Genomic DNA, 18,992 nt, shown 5'->3' on the forward strand with positions numbered 1-18,992 from the left:
TTCTGGCATCATTCATGATCATAAACCCCAGCCCCGTAGCCTTGCCTTGCTGCATCTTAAATGGTTGCTGTATTTTATATCATTAACAAATAGTCTGCTCTTTTGAAGCCAGCGGGTAGCCAACTGTGCTTGAAATGGGAGTTCACTCTAGCCAGGCTTGTTATTTGTGCCACCAGCTTCTTGGATGCGGAGAGGTGACTCTGCTTCTTGAACTTGTCTTCCCTGCTTCTCCATCTCATGTCCCTTCCCTGTTCCAAAATATATAGGTATATATTTAAATATATATTACAGTAAAAGAACTTAAACTTGTGTACAGGCAAGCAATTTTTCTGAAGCTTCTGTTGACCAGCACCTGTCTGTATTGAGAAGGAAGGTCTGCCCTCTCTGTCGGTTGTGCACAGTGTAAATGATGAGAGTAACCATAATGTTCCCTGTCGTTGTGCTCTTGAGCAGCGTTGAGGTGTGCGGGCTTAGAGAGAGACTTTTCAGCCTCTGATGCTTCATACTGATGTTGGTGTTCATGAGGAAGCAGATGCCCTTGAGCTGGTTGTCAGTATGAGCAGTTTGTTCCCTGTATCGGACTCTGTGCTCAAATAAGCGCAGAGAGGTGAAGTAGCAACGCGCTGTTGTTTACTAATACCTGTACTCTGAACTAGACTCTTAGCTCAGTGTCTGCCCTGAGTTATGCCAGGGGAAAACAGCCTGGGGTTGGGGCCCAGATCTCGGTGGGTAAGTTGGGAAGATGGTGCCCAGGTGGTGTGTGTTGCACTGGCCACCCATACCCTCAGCTCCGATCAGCCGCGGGGAGCCAGTGGTTGCCGCTGTTGAGATGGCTGCTACTGCTTCAGCTGTCAGAAGCCTCTAACCCCTTCATGTCTTAGTGCCTGGAATGTCCATTTCTGGCCCTAACTTAAGTACTGAAGGACACAGTTAGGGGCAAGCTCCCACTGTTTCAAGAAGCTGGGTGTGCTTGTTGCTCAGGATGCCCGACAGGCCTCCATTTCCTGCGTTTCCCGTTCTTCGGCGCAGTTTGTCCTGTCTTCTGAACAGTTGCAAAGCTGTGAGAGAAACTGCAGACGCCTGTGCTGGAGTCCCAGCATGTGCTCCACAGGACTGCATGGGGGAAGCTGCAGCATGCCTGCACCTCGGGGTGAGCCTGCTGCTTTGTCTGTCTCTGTCGGAAACGCAGTGGGTGTTGAAGTCATCTGCCAGATACCCGGCGTACGAGTCGTTTCTTTAGGTGGCGCTGGGAGTCACCGCTTACTCTCAAAATCACCAGAAGCTGGAATAACTTGACAGACTATTAGGGCAGTTCCAGGTTAGGGGTGAACAGATACTTCAGCTGAGCTTTCTGGGGAAACAGAATTCCACGTTACCTTAAAATTCTAGATTGTGCACTTTCCTTACCACCCTTAACTGCAGGATGATCTAAAATCTTTGTAGGGGAAGGGTTCTCCTTGATCTTGGAGTATACCGCCGAAGAGCGGGGGAACTTGGCACGTGGTGAGCTGTGGAGATCTATTTATGATTGGTTTTGTCCTGACAGACTGAAGTGTTCCCATCGTTTTTCTCATTGTTGGAACGTACATAGAAGAGGGATTTGCTGATGCAGAAGTGGACTGCTGTACTGTTCTGTACTGTCTCATCAGAATGTCCACCATGTTAACTTCATTCCCTATTTTTAGAGACAATCGATATACTGTGACTTAAGGATTATTTTCCTGGACCTGGCTTCTAGTCTGGCTCTCTGGAGCTAGTTTAAAAGGTACAGTATTTCTAGAATATAAATACTATGTTCTTTGATAGTGAAGAACATGATCTGCTCCCTTTTAGGGGCTCATAGGAAGACGTGCACAAAAGTGTGCTGTGGCTTAGGGTTGCTATCCAAGTTCTGGGAAACGTTCCCAGTCAAACATGTAAAATAGCTTTTTAACACTTTCCTATAACCAGCTTGACTGCTGCTTAAAGGGCATTCCCCCTCGGCTCGAGAGTGCCAAACTGCTAGCTCTTGTATGCGTGTATATATTAAACGAGAACTCTCCATGCCCTATGCCTTGTATGAGACAGGCTGAAAATGCATCGATCTCTAAATAAATAAAGCTGAGAAAGTCAAGCTAGAGACCCTGCGCTGTTGGTTTTGAACTATGCCCATCTTGTCTCTGGTATGAAAGGAACCATAGAAAGCAGAGCATGACTGACTACTGTAAAGCACCTCGCATTCAGACATGAGACTCGTGTATTGTCCTGTCTCTTGACACTAACAGTGTTGCTTTCCGAAGGAAAACTTGTAGCCTCGTACACACACTTGTCCATGGCACCATTAGACTTTCATTTACTTTCCAGTGTTCAAGCATTTCCTCGAAGTGGTAATGACTGAAGCAGTGGAGAGCAGACTTAGGGAGTGGTTCCTCACCCCTCTAGAGTGGTGAGTAAAGGGAACAGTCTAAGTGACTTAATAGGGTTCTCAGCTGTTGGCTGCTTCACCCCTAGAGAGCTCCTCAGTTGTCAGTGGGAGACAAGGTCTGAAGTAGTTCCTGAACTGTTCTGCCTTGGACCAATGAAAAAAGACTTAATCTGATCCCTAAACAAGAATCCTCTTCTGCACTGTTGCTCCTAGGGCAGAAATTAAGACAGTCTTTTCTCAACTGCCATCGGGGCTGCGGTCTGCCTCTGTGTGCACAGAATGGCTTAGGCCATCTTCAAGCCTCCTGTGCTAAGAACACATCCCGAAGTGGTAGAACAGAGCCCTCCGAGCGCACGTGGGGTGGAGGACTTGCCGATACTGTAGTTGCTCATCCTCTTGGTGGTCTGAGTGCTGCTAGACACGGACTCTGCACAGTCCAACCAAATTGCGTTCTCATCCAAGTTTAATAGTGACTTCCTTGCAATTAGTGTTTGGACTCTTAATTCACTGTCAAAGTGGGATATAAACCGTCTTCCACCCTATACGGGGCTTTTCTCTCCATCTTCTTGCTGGAGCTGCTCCTCTCAAATACTACAGGGAACGTACCTTATCCCAATGTTCCAGCCTGTTGTTTCACTGGTGCCAATGCATAGGAAAGAGCCCTTCTCAGCTCGAGCATCTTCCTACCTTAAGGAGCATCTCAAATCTTCTTCCAGAAGTCCGACACGCTGCCCCAGAATCTCTGAAGCGATTGCTGTGTCCCCCTACTTGTCGGTTCCCTTTGTTGCGTGGCTGAAGCTCGGCTCTCAGCGCTACAGTCACTTTCTCTGTGTAACTTTGTGCATGGCAGCCACGTTTGCCTGCTTCTCCGTTCTCGGTTGAGCTCAGCAGAATGGGGAGGCAGATTGAACCCACTTACAGCAGCAATAAAACCGCGTCTAGAACTTGAGAGGGAACTGCGGGAGAGAATGAGGTGGAGGGGATGTCTCAGAAAGGCAGGGTCCCGTTGCAGCCCAGAGCCTCGCTTGATAATGAGTGTGCAGCCTATATGCAAAATACGTTTTGTCTGTCCCTCCCGTGTTGACCCTGGTCTAAACAGCACATGTGATTGGCATCCTGCAAAGTGACCTTCAGAACTCTCCAGTAGCTTTGCCCCGTGAGTAACTCACACTACAAATCATTTTAAAGAGATGCACTCAACTATTTTTTTAATTTAATTTTACTCTTATATTCTCTGCTCTTTGTAATCTGCTTGGAAATAAAATGTTTTTCCCTGCAGCCTTTGTTGTAGTCTGTTTGAGAACCATTAAACTCTGTCTGGTGTTTCTGTTGGAACAGGAGCCAACTTGCCTGTTTACTGCTGTGCCCGTGCTCTGGCCTAACGGCCAAGATCGGTGTGTGCCTCCCGGATAGGCTTAGCAAACCTTTGTTAGCGCTGCCCTTATTTAAAATAAAGGGTAAAGAGACCTGTTAAACTGATCTCGGTCTGGCACGATGCCTCCCGCGCTGCTGCGCCTGTGACAGGTCACACGGACGCGGGAGTGCATGTCCTTACAGGCTGCGTTTCTCAACTCGGCCTCTGGGATGAGTGTCTGGTGCCCTTGCGGTGGTGTGAGCTGAGACACTTTTTATTTACTGCAAAGGACGGTGCTTTTCTTACAGCTCTGTAGCCTGAGCAAGCTACAGACAGTGGGGAATGGGTGTCTGGATAGGTGAAATCAACTCTTAGCCAAGAATCAGCCCAGGAATGATGTAAGGAAGTAAAACCAGGGTGAAATGCCATCTTTTATAGCAGGCCGTCAGGGAACAAGAATTGGAGCCCTGGGAAGTTCCATTCAAGCACTGCTGACGCGTGGCTGCGGGACGGTGGCGCTGATGTTGCCATGTAGTAACGGGGTCGCTACCGCTCTCTTGGCGTAAAGTTTGAAGTGGCATCGTGGATCCTCGTCGCTGGCTCGTAACTGTGCAAGGGCTGTCTTGTCTTAGTTCCGTGAGGGCCCCTGCAAGCCACACCGTACCCTTCCTCGCAGCAAAGGCAAGGTCCCTGCGCTGAGGCCTTCCCTTCCAGCTAGGAACAAAACCACGCTCAGCTGGGAAATAACTGGAACTTTTAGAAGCTGCGGTTGCTATTATGTGCAAGTGACTGCTGTGAGCCCAAACAAGCCACCTGAGAGTCCTGCTTCTGGCCGTAGCGTGGTTCACTCATTTAGTTTTTTTCTCCCCCTGTGTGAAAGTCAGTATTAGTGTCTATCAAAGCCTAGCTTAACTAGTCTTTTTCTAAACTCCGCATTGTCTTTTGGAGAACCCTGCTCAGACTAAAACACGTTCATCCAAACTACAGGAGTGCACCTGACTGATGAACCTCACCACATACAGTGGCCACTTGCTTCCGAGTATTTCAGAAGACCTGAGCAGACGCCTCTGTTCACATTTCCTGTGTCCTATAGCTGGGTAATACAAGTAACACATTTTCTTAAAGCTACTTGTTGATCTTTGGACAAGGATTTAATCTACTGCAGTAAGACAGTTGAAGATAGAGGAGCACCATTCTTTAGTCCCCTGACCTTGTGTTAAATCCTGGGTTGCCTTGGAGAGCCTGTTGTACAAGAGCGAGGTGAGAAGGGGTCTGGTTGTCTCATTTCCCTGGTGCTCTGAGGCCAGATCTGAAGCAAACCAACCATCAGAGGCGGCGGCTGTTCTGTAGCCTGCGGTACAGGAATGTTTCCTGACGCCCAAATGGATCTGCTGTGGGGGGATCATCCCATCCTGGAAAAAGCCGGTTGGTGATTCCCGTGGCTCCTCTAAGGCAGATTGTGTGTGCCTGTTCCCCTCCTGCAGGCACAGTCTTCCCTCCTCCTGCTACTGCTCTGCCCTGAAATCCTCCCTCCAGCCGCCATGTGCAGCGCGGGCAGGGGGGTGCTGCACTGAGCCCCCGCAGCATGCTGGGCTGTGCCGAGCTGTGCCGCCGTCCTCTTCGCAGCACTGGTGCCTGCGGCCTGGCAGGGTGGCTTTGGGAAGAGGGGGCTTGTGCGAGGCTAACGCCCAGCTGGGATCCCCACAGGACTGCTGCCCTGGCGCGATTCCCTCTCTCGCCTGTGCCTGTCATTCTCCTCCTGTTGCTACACGGTCGCCTCGCTCCTGCCTCTTGACTTTCATCCTTCTTGCAGATCACTTCTGACTTACGAAGTTGCTTTGGGTTGTGCTGGTGCGTTCCACCTCTGCACCCACCACAGGCCCAACAAGCACCTTCTCGTCTTTCTTCTGAAGCTGTTGGGAGTATCTAGTGTTGAACTCGACACCCAACGTGCTGAGCCCTGCGGGCAGTGTCCTTCTGTGCAAGCCACCCCTGGCCAGTCTTTTTTGGGTTATTTTCTAAGCACATGTCACACCATGTGGGTTGTGCTTGTGTAAGCAAGGCCGAGAGTGTCCCACAGGATGGCATCGGGCCATACCTGCAGTTTAGCTCTCTCACAGAATCATCTGGGTTGGAAAAGCCCTTGAAGATCCTCCAGTCCAACCATTAACCTCACACTGACCGTTCCCAACTCCACCAGATCCCTCAGCGCTGGGTCAGCCCGACTCTTCAACCCCTCCAGGGATGGGGACTCCCCCCCTGCCCTGGGCAGCCCATTCCAACGCCCAACAACCCCTTCTGCAAAGAAATCCTTCCTAAGAGCCAGTCTGACCCTGCCCTGGCGCAGCTTGAGGCCATTCCCTCTTGGCCTGGTGCTTGTTCCTTGGCTCAAGAGACTCATCCCCCCTCTCTGCACCCTCCTTTCAGGGAGTTGTAGAGGGCCATGAGGTCTCCCCTCAGCCTCCTCTTCTCCAGACTAAACCCCCCCACTAAAGACTAAACTCTCATTGCTGCTTGGCTTGAACAAAAACCTCCCGTTTGTGGCTTGTGATGTCCGCGCTGGCCCCGTGCCCCCAGTGGGACAGACCCCGCGGGCAGGAGGCACTGACAGCGGCTGCCAAACCCTTCCCCGCCCCCAGGCCCGAGCCCCAGCCCGGGGCACACCGGGGCCTCCCTGCCCCGCCGTGGGGGGGGGGCTCAGCAACCAGCGGGGCAAGCCCCGGGGCTGGGTAGGCCGGTCCCCGGGCGGGGGAAACCCGGTGTCCTCCCGGGCGAGAGGGGGCGAAGGCGGCGCCCGGCCCCTTCCGGCGGCCGCTCTGGGCCGCGCTCTCGCTGGCCGGGGGCCGCCTGAGCCCTCGCGGCTGCCGTCGGGGCGCGCGTGCGCTCGGGGGCGCGCGGGGCGGCGGGCACGCGGCGGCGGCGGCGGCGGCGGCGGGCCGGCACCATGGCGGACTACCTCATCAGCGGCGGCACCGGCTACGTGCCCGACGACGGGCTGACGGCGCAGCAGCTCTTCAGCTGCGGCGATGGGCTCACCTACAAGTGAGTGGGACCGGAGCGGCGGGGGGACACCGGGGGGGGACACCGGGGGCGCGGGGCCGGGTGGCGGTCGCTGATGCGTCTCCCCTCGTTTTTCCCCGCGCCCTCAGCGATTTCCTCATCCTCCCGGGGTACATCGACTTCACGGCGGACCAGGTGGTGAGTGGCCGGGGCGGGGGTCGGGGCGGGGGGCTGGCGCCGGGGCCGCCGCTGACCGCCCCCCCCCCGCCTCCCCGCCCTCCTCCCCTCCCTCCCTCCCTCCCTCCCCGCCAGGACCTGACCTCGGCGCTGACCAAGAGGATCACCCTGAAAACCCCGCTGGTCTCCTCCCCCATGGACACGGTCACCGAGGCCGGCATGGCCATCGCCATGGCGGTGAGTGCGGCCCCGCGGGGCGGGCACGGCCTGCCGCCACCCCGGGCGAGCTCCACGCCCCTCCCGCCGTTACCGGGGTGGCGGGGCGCTGCGAGATGCCGTGCGAGGCACAGGCCGGGCCGCTCCGGGGGTCACATGGATGCTCCAGACACACACTCCCCCCCCCGCAGCCCCCTCGGGGTGCAGACGTGCCCCCCGGGCTTTACCCCGGCACCCCCGGAGGCAGTCGCCCCGCTTTGCCCCCCGAGGCTCCCCGCAGAGTGGCGGGGCTGGTCCAGCGCCCCGTGCCCAGCAGTTGGACCGGCCCCGGTGCTTCACCGGGTGATTTTTGCAGCCATTTCCAGCCACCTTTGTGTTACCAGCTCACCGGGGGAATTGGCTTCATCCACCACAACTGCACCCCGGAGTTCCAGGCCAACGAAGTGCGGAAGGTGAAGGTGAGCGGCCGGAGCGGCAGCAGCGAACTGTGCGCGCGCGGGGCGCTCGGTGGAGGTGGGCAGCAGGTTCGGCCCTGCCGAAGGAGCTGTGAGACAGTTAAAACGTGCCGGATCTCGGTGTTCCGGAACGGTAGCGCCGCCGTGCTTGCCCGCACAAAACCTCTCATTGTGCGTTAGGTGCCGTCCGCGCGCAGCCGGGGATTTGCGAACCGCCAGGCCTCCTGGTGTGGGAATATTCCCTGTCATTTTGGGAAGGAGGGTTAGCCTGGGCGCTCTTGGGAATGTAACGCTACTTGGGTGAGCCTTGGTGCTGGTCTGGGAGTCATCCTGGCGTTGCGCACATGGCCAGGCTGGGTGGTTGCTGATCTTTGTGAGCAGCCGTGGTAGCCACCGGGCACGTGTCCGGCTTCTGCTCGGCCTGGCGGTGCTGCTTAGCCTGGCTGCTGAATCTGCTGCTTTCCAGAAATACGAGCAAGGATTCATCACGGACCCTGTGGTGCTGAGCCCCAACGACCGAGTGCGAGATGTGTTTGAAGCAAAAGCTCGTCACGGATTCTGTGGGATTCCCATCACGGACAATGGGAAGATGGGGGGCAAACTGGTTGGGATCATCTCGTCTCGAGATATTGATTTCCTCAAAGAGTCAGAGCATGACTTGCCTCTCGGCGAGGTGAGAAGGGCTTGCAAGCAGCCGGTGACGCGAGCGTCGCGCTGGGAAGCAGGGTGGTTCGTGCTGAGGAGAAGGGCGAGCGCGTGGCTGAGGATGCTGCGCGGGAGGGAGCAGCCCCACGTCAGCTCCCGCGGGTCCGTCTTTAACTGTATTTCCAGGGGAGAGCGTCCCGTTTGCTTACGCTCTCGCTGCGACTCCTGCAGTGCAGATACGAGGGAGTGGCCGTGCAGTTGGCGTGACTCCTGCTGCCGGGTTATCTTTCGGTGTTGGGGAAGCCATCGTCTCCACAGCTGGTGCTCTCCTCTGGTCCAGTAATTAATTCCTGCTGCTGCTGTGGTCCCACGTAACGCGTTGGTGCTGTAGCAGCTGCGTTGTGCCCAGCGAGCCCTCCAAGTGCTGATCTTCCTTTTCAGGACTGCCTTGTCCTTTTATCTAGGCTACTTGCTCTTTAAAATAACCCCCTGAACTTGGAGGCTCTCAGTTCAGCCTTTATGATGCTGCGCTGTTGAACGCCCCTGGGACAGGAGAATGTTCTCCGCGATGCCGATGTCGATTCCTGTTAGTTCTGGTGCTCCTCTTACACCAGCTGTGTAACCGTAGCTCTGTGGCGCTGTCAGGTTACACCGCCGGTGCCTCTCAGCCAGGCTCTGCTCTTGACTCACGACTATTTTTAGCTATTGCTGACCAAACCTGCTATCACATGCTCATCCCTGTTTGGTTTGAAATCGCCTATAAATACCTGTAACGAGAATCTTAAACCAGGAGTAGGTTATAAAAGGGCACATGGCCCTTTGAAGCGATGCTGGCCCATTCAGAGGAGCCATTTTTTTTTTACATGCATCTTTCAGCGCCGCAGAGTTGGAAACTCGCTGCTGTTAGCGTTTGGTGCTTGCCTCTGTCACTAGGCAAGGCCAAGGAAAGGAATGGTCTAGATCTGCCCCCACTCACCGTCCAGCAGCCCTCTTGCTGGTCATTGCCATCCAGTTAAACACACTGGTCTCCTGTAGCTCAGGAAGCTCATGGATCCCACAGGCTCAGGGAGCGTGTTGGGATATGTCTGTGAGTCCTCAGGCTTCTCCTGAAATGTGGGTTCTGTCACAGACAAGATTTTGGGTGGATGCAGGCAGGGTGAACCTCCTTCCTGATGCAAAATGTCTGTTCTTAGGGTATAAATAACTAAAATGTTCCCTCTATTCCTTGTTGTGCGCAACTAATCTACCTTCCTTGAGGGTTAGAGTATTCCCTTTTCATTTTGCCTGGCCTTCTCGAGTAACCTTTCACGAGAACGTCCCACGTGAACTTTGTGGTTGCAGAATGCTGCGGGTGGGAGGGGACCTTGAGGTCCCTTGTCAAGCCTTCTGCTTGGGGCGCCTTCAGCTGGAGCAGGGTGTGTGGGGCTGTGTCTGCATCTCCAAGGATGGAGAGATTTCACCACCTCTCTGGGCTGCTCTCCCATTGTCTGACCACTGTCGTGGTGAAAGCTTTTTTTTCCGCATACCACATCAGATGTTCCCTTGTTCCAGCTTATGTCCACTGCCCCTTGCCTTTCCGCTGTGTTTTAGTGCTTGTTTGTCAAGAGCGAGCGTGGGTGAGCGGGTTTGTTTGGACTGAAACGATTCCTTTGCCCCGTTGACCTTGCCTGCAGCAGCGCCCTTCCAGAGCCTGGGTGCTGGGGATTGCTGCCTGAAAATGAGCTCGGGGGTAGCATTTCTGCCAGAACAACATGGGACTCTGGAGGTATCTCCAGCCCTTATTTCCCTGCACTCTATTAAAAGGGAGGGCTGTTTGGGTGACATCCCAAACAAGCGTCATCTGAGAGTCGTCCCTTGCTTCTAGGTGCTCTCCCTCGGTGTGGTGAGGCCTTCCGCCGTCTCCTGTTTTCACTACACTGATGGGCTCAGGGGCTGATGGCTGGTGCTTGCATGGGGACAGCACATTGGAGGCTGTTCTGTGTGTTTCTGGAGGCGCGTTGCTGTGCTGTGGGCTCCTTTGTCTGTGGAGCACTCCCACACAGCTGCTGCAGAGCATTTCACGTGGGCAGAGGGGTTCAGTATTTTCAGATCAGTGCGAAGGAGTTCTTGTGACTTTTTATCTTCTCCCTCCCACTAGATTATGACAAAGCGGGAGGATCTTGTCGTGGCCCCGGCTGGCGTAATGTTGAAAGAAGCGAACGAAATTCTGCAAAGGAGTAAAAAAGGTACCTGCGAACGTCTGCGACGCGAAGGAGAGCTGTGGGAGCGCTGGGCTGGGAGCAGCAGCGGGTGAATGTGGGCACGTGTCCGTGTGTGGGTGGAACACGGGAGGGCTGCGTTCCAGCACGAGGAGAGGACGGCGAGCAGAGAGTGCCTGCAGCCCTCTGCCAGGGTACAGAGTTCACGTGCGTTCATCTCAAATCTGTTAGAAACTGAGGGATTCAGTTTTCTATCCTGGCCTTCACATTTTGCCACTCAGTTCAGCTCTGTTAGGGTTTGGTAGTTTGACTTTTAACATAGTGTCGTGGGTCTAATTATTAAAAAAGATGCAGTTTTTCTGTGGTCAGCGTGAAAATACTGAGTCCTTCTCCAGTACTGCAAATTCCTTGCTCTGTTTCCCGAGCTGGCATCCGTGGCCAAGCAAGATTTGGTAACACACCTCTTTGAGTCTCCACCTTGTACCAGTTGCTGCCTGCCTGATGCTCCTGGTCTGCCACACCGCTCCGGGCTAATGCCTGTCTCCTGCAGAAATCCGCAGTGATGTTCTTTCTGTTCTTTTCAAGGCAAGCTGCCAATTGTTAATGAAGATGACGAGCTGGTGGCTATAATTGCCCGCACCGATCTCAAGAAGAACAGGGACTACCCTCTGGCTTCTAAGGATTCCAAGAAGCAGCTGCTCTGTGGTGCCGCTATCGGGACCCACGAAGATGACAAGTATCGGCTGGACCTCCTGGTGCAGGCTGGCGTGGATGCAGTGGTGCTGGTGAGCCACCCACAGGCATCACGATGGCCTGGAGGGGTTGGATGGACTGAGGATCCCGTTTGAATGAATCTCTTTGGCAGTGGGGCAGCAGCATGGCACTTACTGTCTTCGTTACAGGCCTTTTTGTGTTAGAATACGGCAGTTTATTGACTTCTCGGTCTCGTTCGGGTCTGAGTCCTCAAGTAAGAGGGATTCCTCTTGCCTGGGAACTCATTTGACCTCAAGGGAGTATGTAGGCTGAGAAGAGAAACATTGTCAGTTCATACAGAATCTTCTGTATGAATCTGGCTTGTATCAGCACTAGCGTGGCCAGCAGGGACAGGGAAGGGATCTTACCCCTGTACTTGACACTGGTGAGGCCGCCCCTCGATGACTGGGTTCAGTTTTGGGCCCCTCACTCCAAAAAGGCCATTGAATGACTTGAGCGTGTCCAGAGAAGGGCAACGGAGCTGGTGCAGGGTCTGGAGCACAGGTCTGATGGGGAGCGGCTGAGGGAACTGGGGGGGTTTAGTCTGGAGAAGAGGAGGCTGAGGGGAGACCTCATGGCCCTCTACAGCTACCTGAAAGGAGGGTGCAGAGAGGGGGGATGAGTCTCTTGAGCCAAGGAACAAGCGCCAGGACAAGAGGGAATGGCCTCAAGCTGCGCCAGGGCAGGGTCAGACTGGCTCTTAGGAAGGATTTCTTTGCAGAAGGGGTTGTTGGGCGTTGGAATGGGCTGCCCAGGGCAGGGGGGGAGTCCCCATCCCTGGAGGGGTTGAAGAGTTGGGTTGACCCAGGGCTGAGGGATCTGGTGGAGTTGGGAATGGTCAGTGTGAGGTTAATGGTTGGACTGGAGGATCTTCAAGGGCTTTTCCAGCCAGATGATTCTGTGATTCTACAAACGCTTCTTGCAGACTGCTGCCATTGTCTCTGATGTTCCTAACTAGTTTTGACTATTTGGCTTTACAGTTTCCCTTCAGCTCTTTGGTGTTTGTTACTGTGTTATCCTGATGTTCAGGAGTGGTCAGCCCAGAGCTGCTCTGCTTGTCTCCCCTTCTGGCCTCTAACCTTTCGGGCACAGCTGTCACCACCTGTATTTACATGTTGTTTTCTCATCAATTGTTAGCTTGCCAGCCCACGGTGCTGCAAGGGCACAGCTGAGCCACGTTGCAGCTGGAAATGTTTAACAGACACCGTGAGCTGGCTGGGTCACGGAGACCGGCAGGGCCTGAGCGCTCGGTGGTCGACATCTGGTATTTCAGCTGCTCTGCTGCGCAGCAGGGAGAGGCGCATCCCCTCGCCAGCCCTGCTGGGTTTCACAAGGAACATTCACCATTTCACCTGTAGTTTGAGACAGGGCTGACAGCGTCCTGGTGGTAGAGCCAGCTGGTTCTTACCCGCAGCCAGATGTGCTGCTTGTTGCCTACTGTAGAAGCCGCAGGATTCAAACCTGAAGGATATTCCTGACGTCTTCACGATAAATTGCCTTGCACAGGGAAAGTACATTACTGTCTTGGCAGCAGGTTTTCCTCTGGTTCTGTGCTCAATCTGGGGAGTCATTTTGGCCACTGAGCCAGCTTAGCAGAGACCCCAGTAAGCAGAGTGAAGATCTGAGGCTCTTCTGGAGCTGTGTTTGTAATCTTTTGCAGAAATTCTGGTTGAAATTAGTTTTCTTTTTGTTGCAGGATTCCTCTCAGGGGAACTCCATCTTCCAGATCAATATGATAAAATATATTAAGGAGAAATATCCCAACCTACAAGTTATTGGAGGAAACGGTAGGCATGTGTTGAAGACTGTTCTTGTCTTTAAATTACATTTGTTTCTTAGGCCTAGAGGGAGCTGCAGGGATGCGAATGAAACAGTCGTCTTGGTAAATGTCTGTGAACTTAAAATGGTTTCCTCTGGCCTGTGGAACAGAGCAAGAGCACTCTGCAGATACAGGGCAGTACCCTGCTGCTGCCACAGCTGCAAATATTTTGAAACCTTTATTCTGCAGCACAGTGTGCTACAGTCCTCTGTAGCCCGTCACATGTTAGCTTCTTTTACACACCAGTTTAAAATTTTGGATAATAATAATAATAACAACGAATGTTGCTTAATGTGGCAATCTAATGGAAATTTACCCTGCCTCTTGGCAGCAGAGTTCAGCAGTCCTTGTCTTTACCTGGCTGGTATGTTACTGGTGCTGCTGTTAGCCTGTGCTCTGCCCTCCCTGCCTGGTGTGGCCCAAAGAGCACTTGGCACCACGCGGTGACCTCTGCTAGCTCAGCCTTTGGGTGTAAGCGTGTTGCAGAGTAACCTGAAGGACCAGCGTTTCACCTCACCCGCTGGGGTCAGCTGGGACAGAAACTCACAGCTGCTTTTACAGATAGGCCTGGTAGCTGTGGCCAGCCAGGCCTGGCTCTGACCCTGGGGATGTTTGCAGCCACGGGGGAAGCACCAGGGCAGAGCAGGCGCGCGCAAATCTGCTTGTCTCTCTTCAAACCAGTTTCTGCTCCCCACAGTTGTGACCGCTGCTCAGGCCAAGAACCTCATTGACGCAGGGGTCGATGCCCTGAGAGTCGGGATGGGCAGTGGCTCCATCTGCATCACGCAGGAAGGTGAGAGAGATCAGCCGTCTCCTAAATAGGCTGGAGACATCTGTTTAATAGAGATTCCCTGCTGAAAAGCAGCGTAGCTGGGATGGACTTCTCCCGTTGTAAGGGCAGTGTCCAACAGCAAGCCATCTTTCACCCCCTTCGTCCAGGACGTTCTCGTCACCTGGGTCAAACCTTTGGGGTGGCAGCAGCAGCAAAGGCATTTCCCAGTACTGACCGAGACTGAGTAGAGCAGCTGTGGCACACGTGGCTTTGCCCGAGAAGAGCCGCTGGCTCGGTGTGGGATGGGGCTGGCGGGCAGCTCTGCAGGGAGAGGGGCTGGACGGGTGGAGTGCAGCGGGCTGTCTGCGCTCCCCTTCCCTCTGGCAGCGGTGTGCGTGATGCTTGAGTATTGATCTGCTGGGCTCGATGCCTTTCTGCAATTTTCCAGGCCGAAATGGGATTTCTGGCCGTTGTCTCTGCCATTAGCTGGAGCTTGTGTTGGGCAGAGGCTGTGTCACCCTCAGCTAAAAGGCGGAGAGGGGCATCCCCAGGGCTGGAGAAAGGCTGCCTTGAGGACAGGCTCAGTCCTTGTGTTTTGAACCTGGCAGGTGAAGTGCAGAGAGGTGGTGCAAGGTGCTGCAGCCCACGAACACAGCGCCTCTCTGTTTCGCTTCTTGGTCTCCTTGACAGGGGAGGCAGCAAGAGGGTAGCTGATGGCTGAAGGCGCCGCGTTAGCTCTGCCGATTCCATCGCAGAGCTTTCGAGCAGCCCTGGACCTGGGCTGTGTTCCTGCTTTGCCTGCCACTGGCTGCAGGGGACAGTCTGCCTCGGGTGACCTTTCTAGGGAGGTTGCGGTGTCCTTGGGCTGACGCTTCCATAGCCAGAGCAGAACCAGGACGCGTGTGTCCTCCTCTGGCTCGAGGCAGAGGACACGCTCCCTTCTGCAGCGGGGTGAACATCTCCAGAGGGTGCTTCTCCTGGCTGCCGCGGGAAGTGGGGTTGGGTGCTGGTTTTGGGGAAGGAACAGAGCAGAGGTAGAATGTGGCGCTTCACGGGAGACGTGGTTGCAAACCTCTTAACCACAGCTCCCCAGGTTTTTGTCCCCCTTAGGGCAAGAACTCTGGCTCTTTGGGTGAGGGGGGTCACCTCTCTGGATGGCCGCTGGGGTAGGACAAGCATGTGCTGTGCACAGCCAGGCCTGGCTCGCTTGGGTCTGGCCTCTGGCTTGGCTCGGGCTAGGAAGGGTTTGCAAGGTCAGCTCTGTCCCACACCGTATGCTCTGCCTAGTAGCAGGTCACTGCTGGGGTCCTTTGTTCTGCTGCTGTTCTTCTGTCTCTAAAATGTGTGTGTTTGTTTTTGTTTAGCTGCTCCAAAGATCCCTCCAGACCTAAAGTCCCACAGCCCCAAATGCCCTTCTACTGTCACGGGCACCTATAGTAAGTCACTTGCCCTGTTCCCAACCCTAATTATGTGTCTTGAAGCAGGACCCTGATTTGGCTGCACATAGCCCTACTGCTTGTTTGAGAATAATTTAGCTGTAGATGCACTTGGGGTTTTGTGGCTTTGGATACTGGTTTTGAATCTGAAATGGAAGCTGAGAAACCTTTCTGAATTCCTAAAGCAGGGTCTGAACTGTCAAAAGCTGAGGGCACTCAGGCCTGTCCACCCTCCGCTCCAAAATCCCAGTTAGGAGCCTGACTGGGCTTTCTGACTGCATCTTCTGGATCTCCTAGCCGGGCACGCCCCTGCTGATCCAGTGCTGGGAGGTGATCCCGGAGCAGTCCTCAACCCCACTCTGAATCTGAATTGTGGGGAGGTTGTGCACTGGCTAAGCTTTGCTTGAAGCTGCCTCCCCTGGGGTTACAGAGGGACGTAACTGAGTACGGCCTCCTCGGCAGCGTACCAGAACCACAGTACCTTGGCACCTGGCCTGCCAGGAGCACATCTTTCCCCACTGCTGCCTGTGGAGAGAAAGGACTTTTCCCCTGCCCAGCACAGGCTGCAGCGTTGTCTGCTCTGTACTTCTCCAATTGAGCAGCCACCCAAGCCAAGCCTTGGGTTTTGCCCTTTCTCCTAGTTCCGATGCGCCTCAAAGGGCAAGAGGTTTCTGTTGAAGATCCCGGTTTCTCTAGTAGATGATCTTGTAGGGCCACCCTTTGCAGATACACTTAAAAAAAAAATGCAAACCCTCACCCAGACCACTCGACGTGTGTGTGTGCTCGGAACCCTGCTTTGGAAACCTGCGCTCAAGCTGTGGCGCCAGGCGCTGGGACAGTCGGAACCGTGCGATGCTCCCAGGAGCCCTGAGCCAAGCTGTGCCTTAAAGGGCTGGTCTCTGTGGTAGTTCTTGCAAGGTTTCTGCAGGCCCCGCCCTGTCTGTGGCACAATCCCATAGACGCTGGACTCTAGACCCTCCAAAATCAGGTGTTTCTCTCCACAGAGCTCTTCCCTTGCAGCGTTTTGCAGCCACAACGTGGCCTTTAGCAGTGCAGTACCAAGCGAGACCATCTCTTTAAGACTAACAGCATTCATGTTATAGCTGGCAGACTCTCCCTGGCTGGCTGAGCCCTAGCTTAACACCAAGTTTTGTTTGATTAAAATCAGTTCTTTCACGATCTCAGCCTGCAGTCTGGCTTCCCTCTCTCAGCAGCTGCTGCTGGGCACCGGGAGCGGAGCAACTGCAGACTCCCAGCCTCGGCAAACCTCTGCCAGGGATGTGCGCTGCCAGGCAGCCTAAACCACACCTGGAGTTCACACTCCAAACTACTAATCCTGCATGGCCATAATCTTACCCGGTGTATCGGACTAACCATGACTGGAAAAAAGGCTTCCAGTTAATTGTGGGGAAGGGAAGTCTCCCTGAGAGACGCTTATCTCGGCGTACTTGCATGCCTGCGGCTGACAAATGTGTTACAGGACGTGCCCTGTGCTCATTTTCCCTCGCACAATGGGAAGCCTCTAACTGCTACCGACTGGGAAGAGCAGGTGAATCCAAAGCTAATAACTCCCTTCCCGTGGGGCAGCTAAACTTGACAGAATCCTTGCTACGTTGCAGGGCAGGAACATAAATTATTTTCTGTAAGCCATCAAATCATCCTGCCCCATTTTCCGTTTCTACTGCTGCATGTTTTTGTGTGTGTGTGTGCAGATGTATATGTATAGATAAAAATATATCTATACGTATATATATACATACCAGCTCTCTCCCAGCCAGCTGCCCTTCCATGCAAGAAGCACATCATACAGCTGCTGGGCATACAGAGAAGGGGTCTGGCACCCCTAGGAGGGAGCGAGCGGTGGGACGCGGCTGCGTGCCAGGGATGCTCTGGAGAGGGGCTTTTGGAGTCTGCTCCGCTTCCTTCCCGAGCTCCCCACACGTCTGCTGCGCATCAGGATGAGCCACGAGTCTCAGCTGATTCCAGGCATTTGGTTAAAGATCCCCAGTCCCAAGGTCACCCACAGCTTTTTGGAGTCGAGGACTGTGAGGATGGATGTCCCAGCAGGCATCTCCTGGGCATCCACTTCTCCTGCAACTCAGCCTCTAGGGAAGGAGCATCCAGGGATTTGTGCGTTCCCGAATGCTGGAGCATGTGTGTGCTGGAAGCCGAAAAGGGCCTGCTGGGGAAGGGGACGCGGTGCTGCGTGGGAGCTGACCCTGTCTCTGCTCTCTTCCCCGCCTGCAGTGCTGGCGTGCGGCCGCCCCCAGGCCACGGCGGTCTACAAGGTGTCCGAATACGCCAGGAGATTCGGCGTCCCCGTGATTGCAGACGGAGGGATCCAGACGGTTGGGCACATTGCGAAGGCCCTCGCGCTCGGGGCCTCCACAGGTGAGCAGCACAGCGGGCGGCCGGGTCGTGCATGTTGTAGGGAGTCTCCTGGGAAGGGTTTCCATACGCTATCGGTACCTGCAGGTGGCTGGGGGCACAGGGAGGGGTCTGCGCAGAGATCCTGAGGGTTTTGTGGCCACAGCCTTGCTGACACGCTGTTCTTGGTGATCTCTTGTGCCAGTGATGATGGGCTCTCTCCTGGCTGCCACCACGGAGGCCCCAGGCGAGTACTTCTTCTCGGATGGAATTAGGCTGAAGAAATACCGTGGCATGGGCTCACTAGATGCCATGGACAAGAACTTGGGCAGCCAGAACCGGTATTTCAGGTAAGAGATGGTGCTTTGGGGGGCAGCAGATCAAGCTTTTGGGGCTTCTCTGCTTCACAAAATTCCTTCATTTGTGCTCTCGTGCAGTGAGACGGACAAAATCAAAGTGGCCCAGGGGGTCTCTGGCGCAGTGCAGGACAAGGGCTCTATCCACAAGTTCATTCCGTATCTGATTGCTGGGATCCAGCATTCCTGCCAGGATATTGGTGCCAAGAGCTTGACCCAAGTCCGGTGAGTTCTTCCCCTTCGTTGTGCTCTGGTTAGGTGACAGCGCTGCCATTTGGGGTCCCTGGGCAGGCTGTCCCCAAGCTGCAGCCTGTTCTGTGCAGTCTGACCTCGCTGTAGCCCTCTCCCCTCATCTCTGGTGAGCACTGTGTCAGATTTGCCAGCCCCAGGGATGCAGGAGTGTGGTCTGTTGTGGCGTATTCAGCTGGCTGGGCTTGAAATGTTGGGGTTACCTTATTCTGCCTGGGTCTTAGGAGCTCGGTAAAGAGCATTCTGGCCGCAGCTGCAGGAACTTGTCCCTTGTCCCAGTGCTCTGCACTATCTTTCGTGGCCTCTGGCTGGCTTGTGATGGGTGTCCTTCCCCCGCAGAGCCATGATGTACTCGGGAGAGCTGAAGTTTGAGAAGAGAACGACGTCCGCCCAGGTGGAGGGAGGGGTGCACGGCCTCCACTCGTAAGTGCTTCTGGCAGGACCCCACCTTCTCGGCGGGTGGGTGCTGGGGCCAGGTGGGTCAGTAAAAGGGCTCTGGTTTGCTGCTCCCCTCGCAGGTACGAGAAGCGCCTCTTCTGAGGGAGGGCCCCATGTGTCTTGTCATCGTGCCACTCAGCCCTGTGCCACCCCGTGCGGGAGCTGCTCTTGCTGCAGAAGTGCCATTACTCTGTGGGCTGCCTGGAGCTCCCTGTGTCCCCTTGGCTGCTTCATCACCACCCGGGAGGGGCCCACTCACCGCCCAGGACCCTGGGCTGATGCCTGGAGCCTTGCACGCGTTGGCCGTGTTTGGTTTACAATAAAAGAGGAAAATATGTGCAGTTGGTGTCAGC

At 54.7% G+C, this 18,992-nt stretch overlaps 1 protein-coding gene across 2 annotated transcripts; it reads left to right on the top strand.

Moving 5' to 3' along the window:
- Window positions 1-6,640: 6,640 nt before the first annotated feature.
- IMPDH2 (inosine monophosphate dehydrogenase 2) lies at window positions 6,641-18,980 on the top strand. 2 transcript variants are annotated; one of them, XM_074878973.1, is made up of 15 exons: window positions 6,641-6,800; window positions 6,908-6,956; window positions 7,071-7,172; window positions 7,535-7,609; window positions 8,073-8,279; window positions 10,389-10,476; window positions 11,035-11,234; window positions 12,899-12,989; window positions 13,719-13,814; window positions 15,158-15,229; window positions 17,477-17,620; window positions 17,802-17,946; window positions 18,034-18,177; window positions 18,541-18,624; window positions 18,720-18,980. In XM_074878973.1, the coding sequence occupies exons 1-15, from the start codon at window positions 6,703-6,705 to the stop codon at window positions 18,739-18,741; spliced, it is 1,617 nt and encodes a 538-aa protein (XP_074735074.1). In that variant the 5' UTR covers window positions 6,641-6,702; the 3' UTR covers window positions 18,742-18,980. The 2 variants fall into 2 exon arrangements, with proteins under 2 accessions (XP_074735074.1, XP_074735075.1); XM_074878974.1 differs by lacking the exon at window positions 15,158-15,229 and having other exon boundaries at window positions 6,642-6,800.
- The last annotated feature ends 12 nt before the right edge of the window (window positions 18,981-18,992 follow it).

This window comes from Strix uralensis, chromosome 10, assembly GCF_047716275.1.
Source record: "Strix uralensis isolate ZFMK-TIS-50842 chromosome 10, bStrUra1, whole genome shotgun sequence".
Taxonomy (NCBI): Eukaryota; Metazoa; Chordata; class Aves; order Strigiformes; family Strigidae; genus Strix; species Strix uralensis.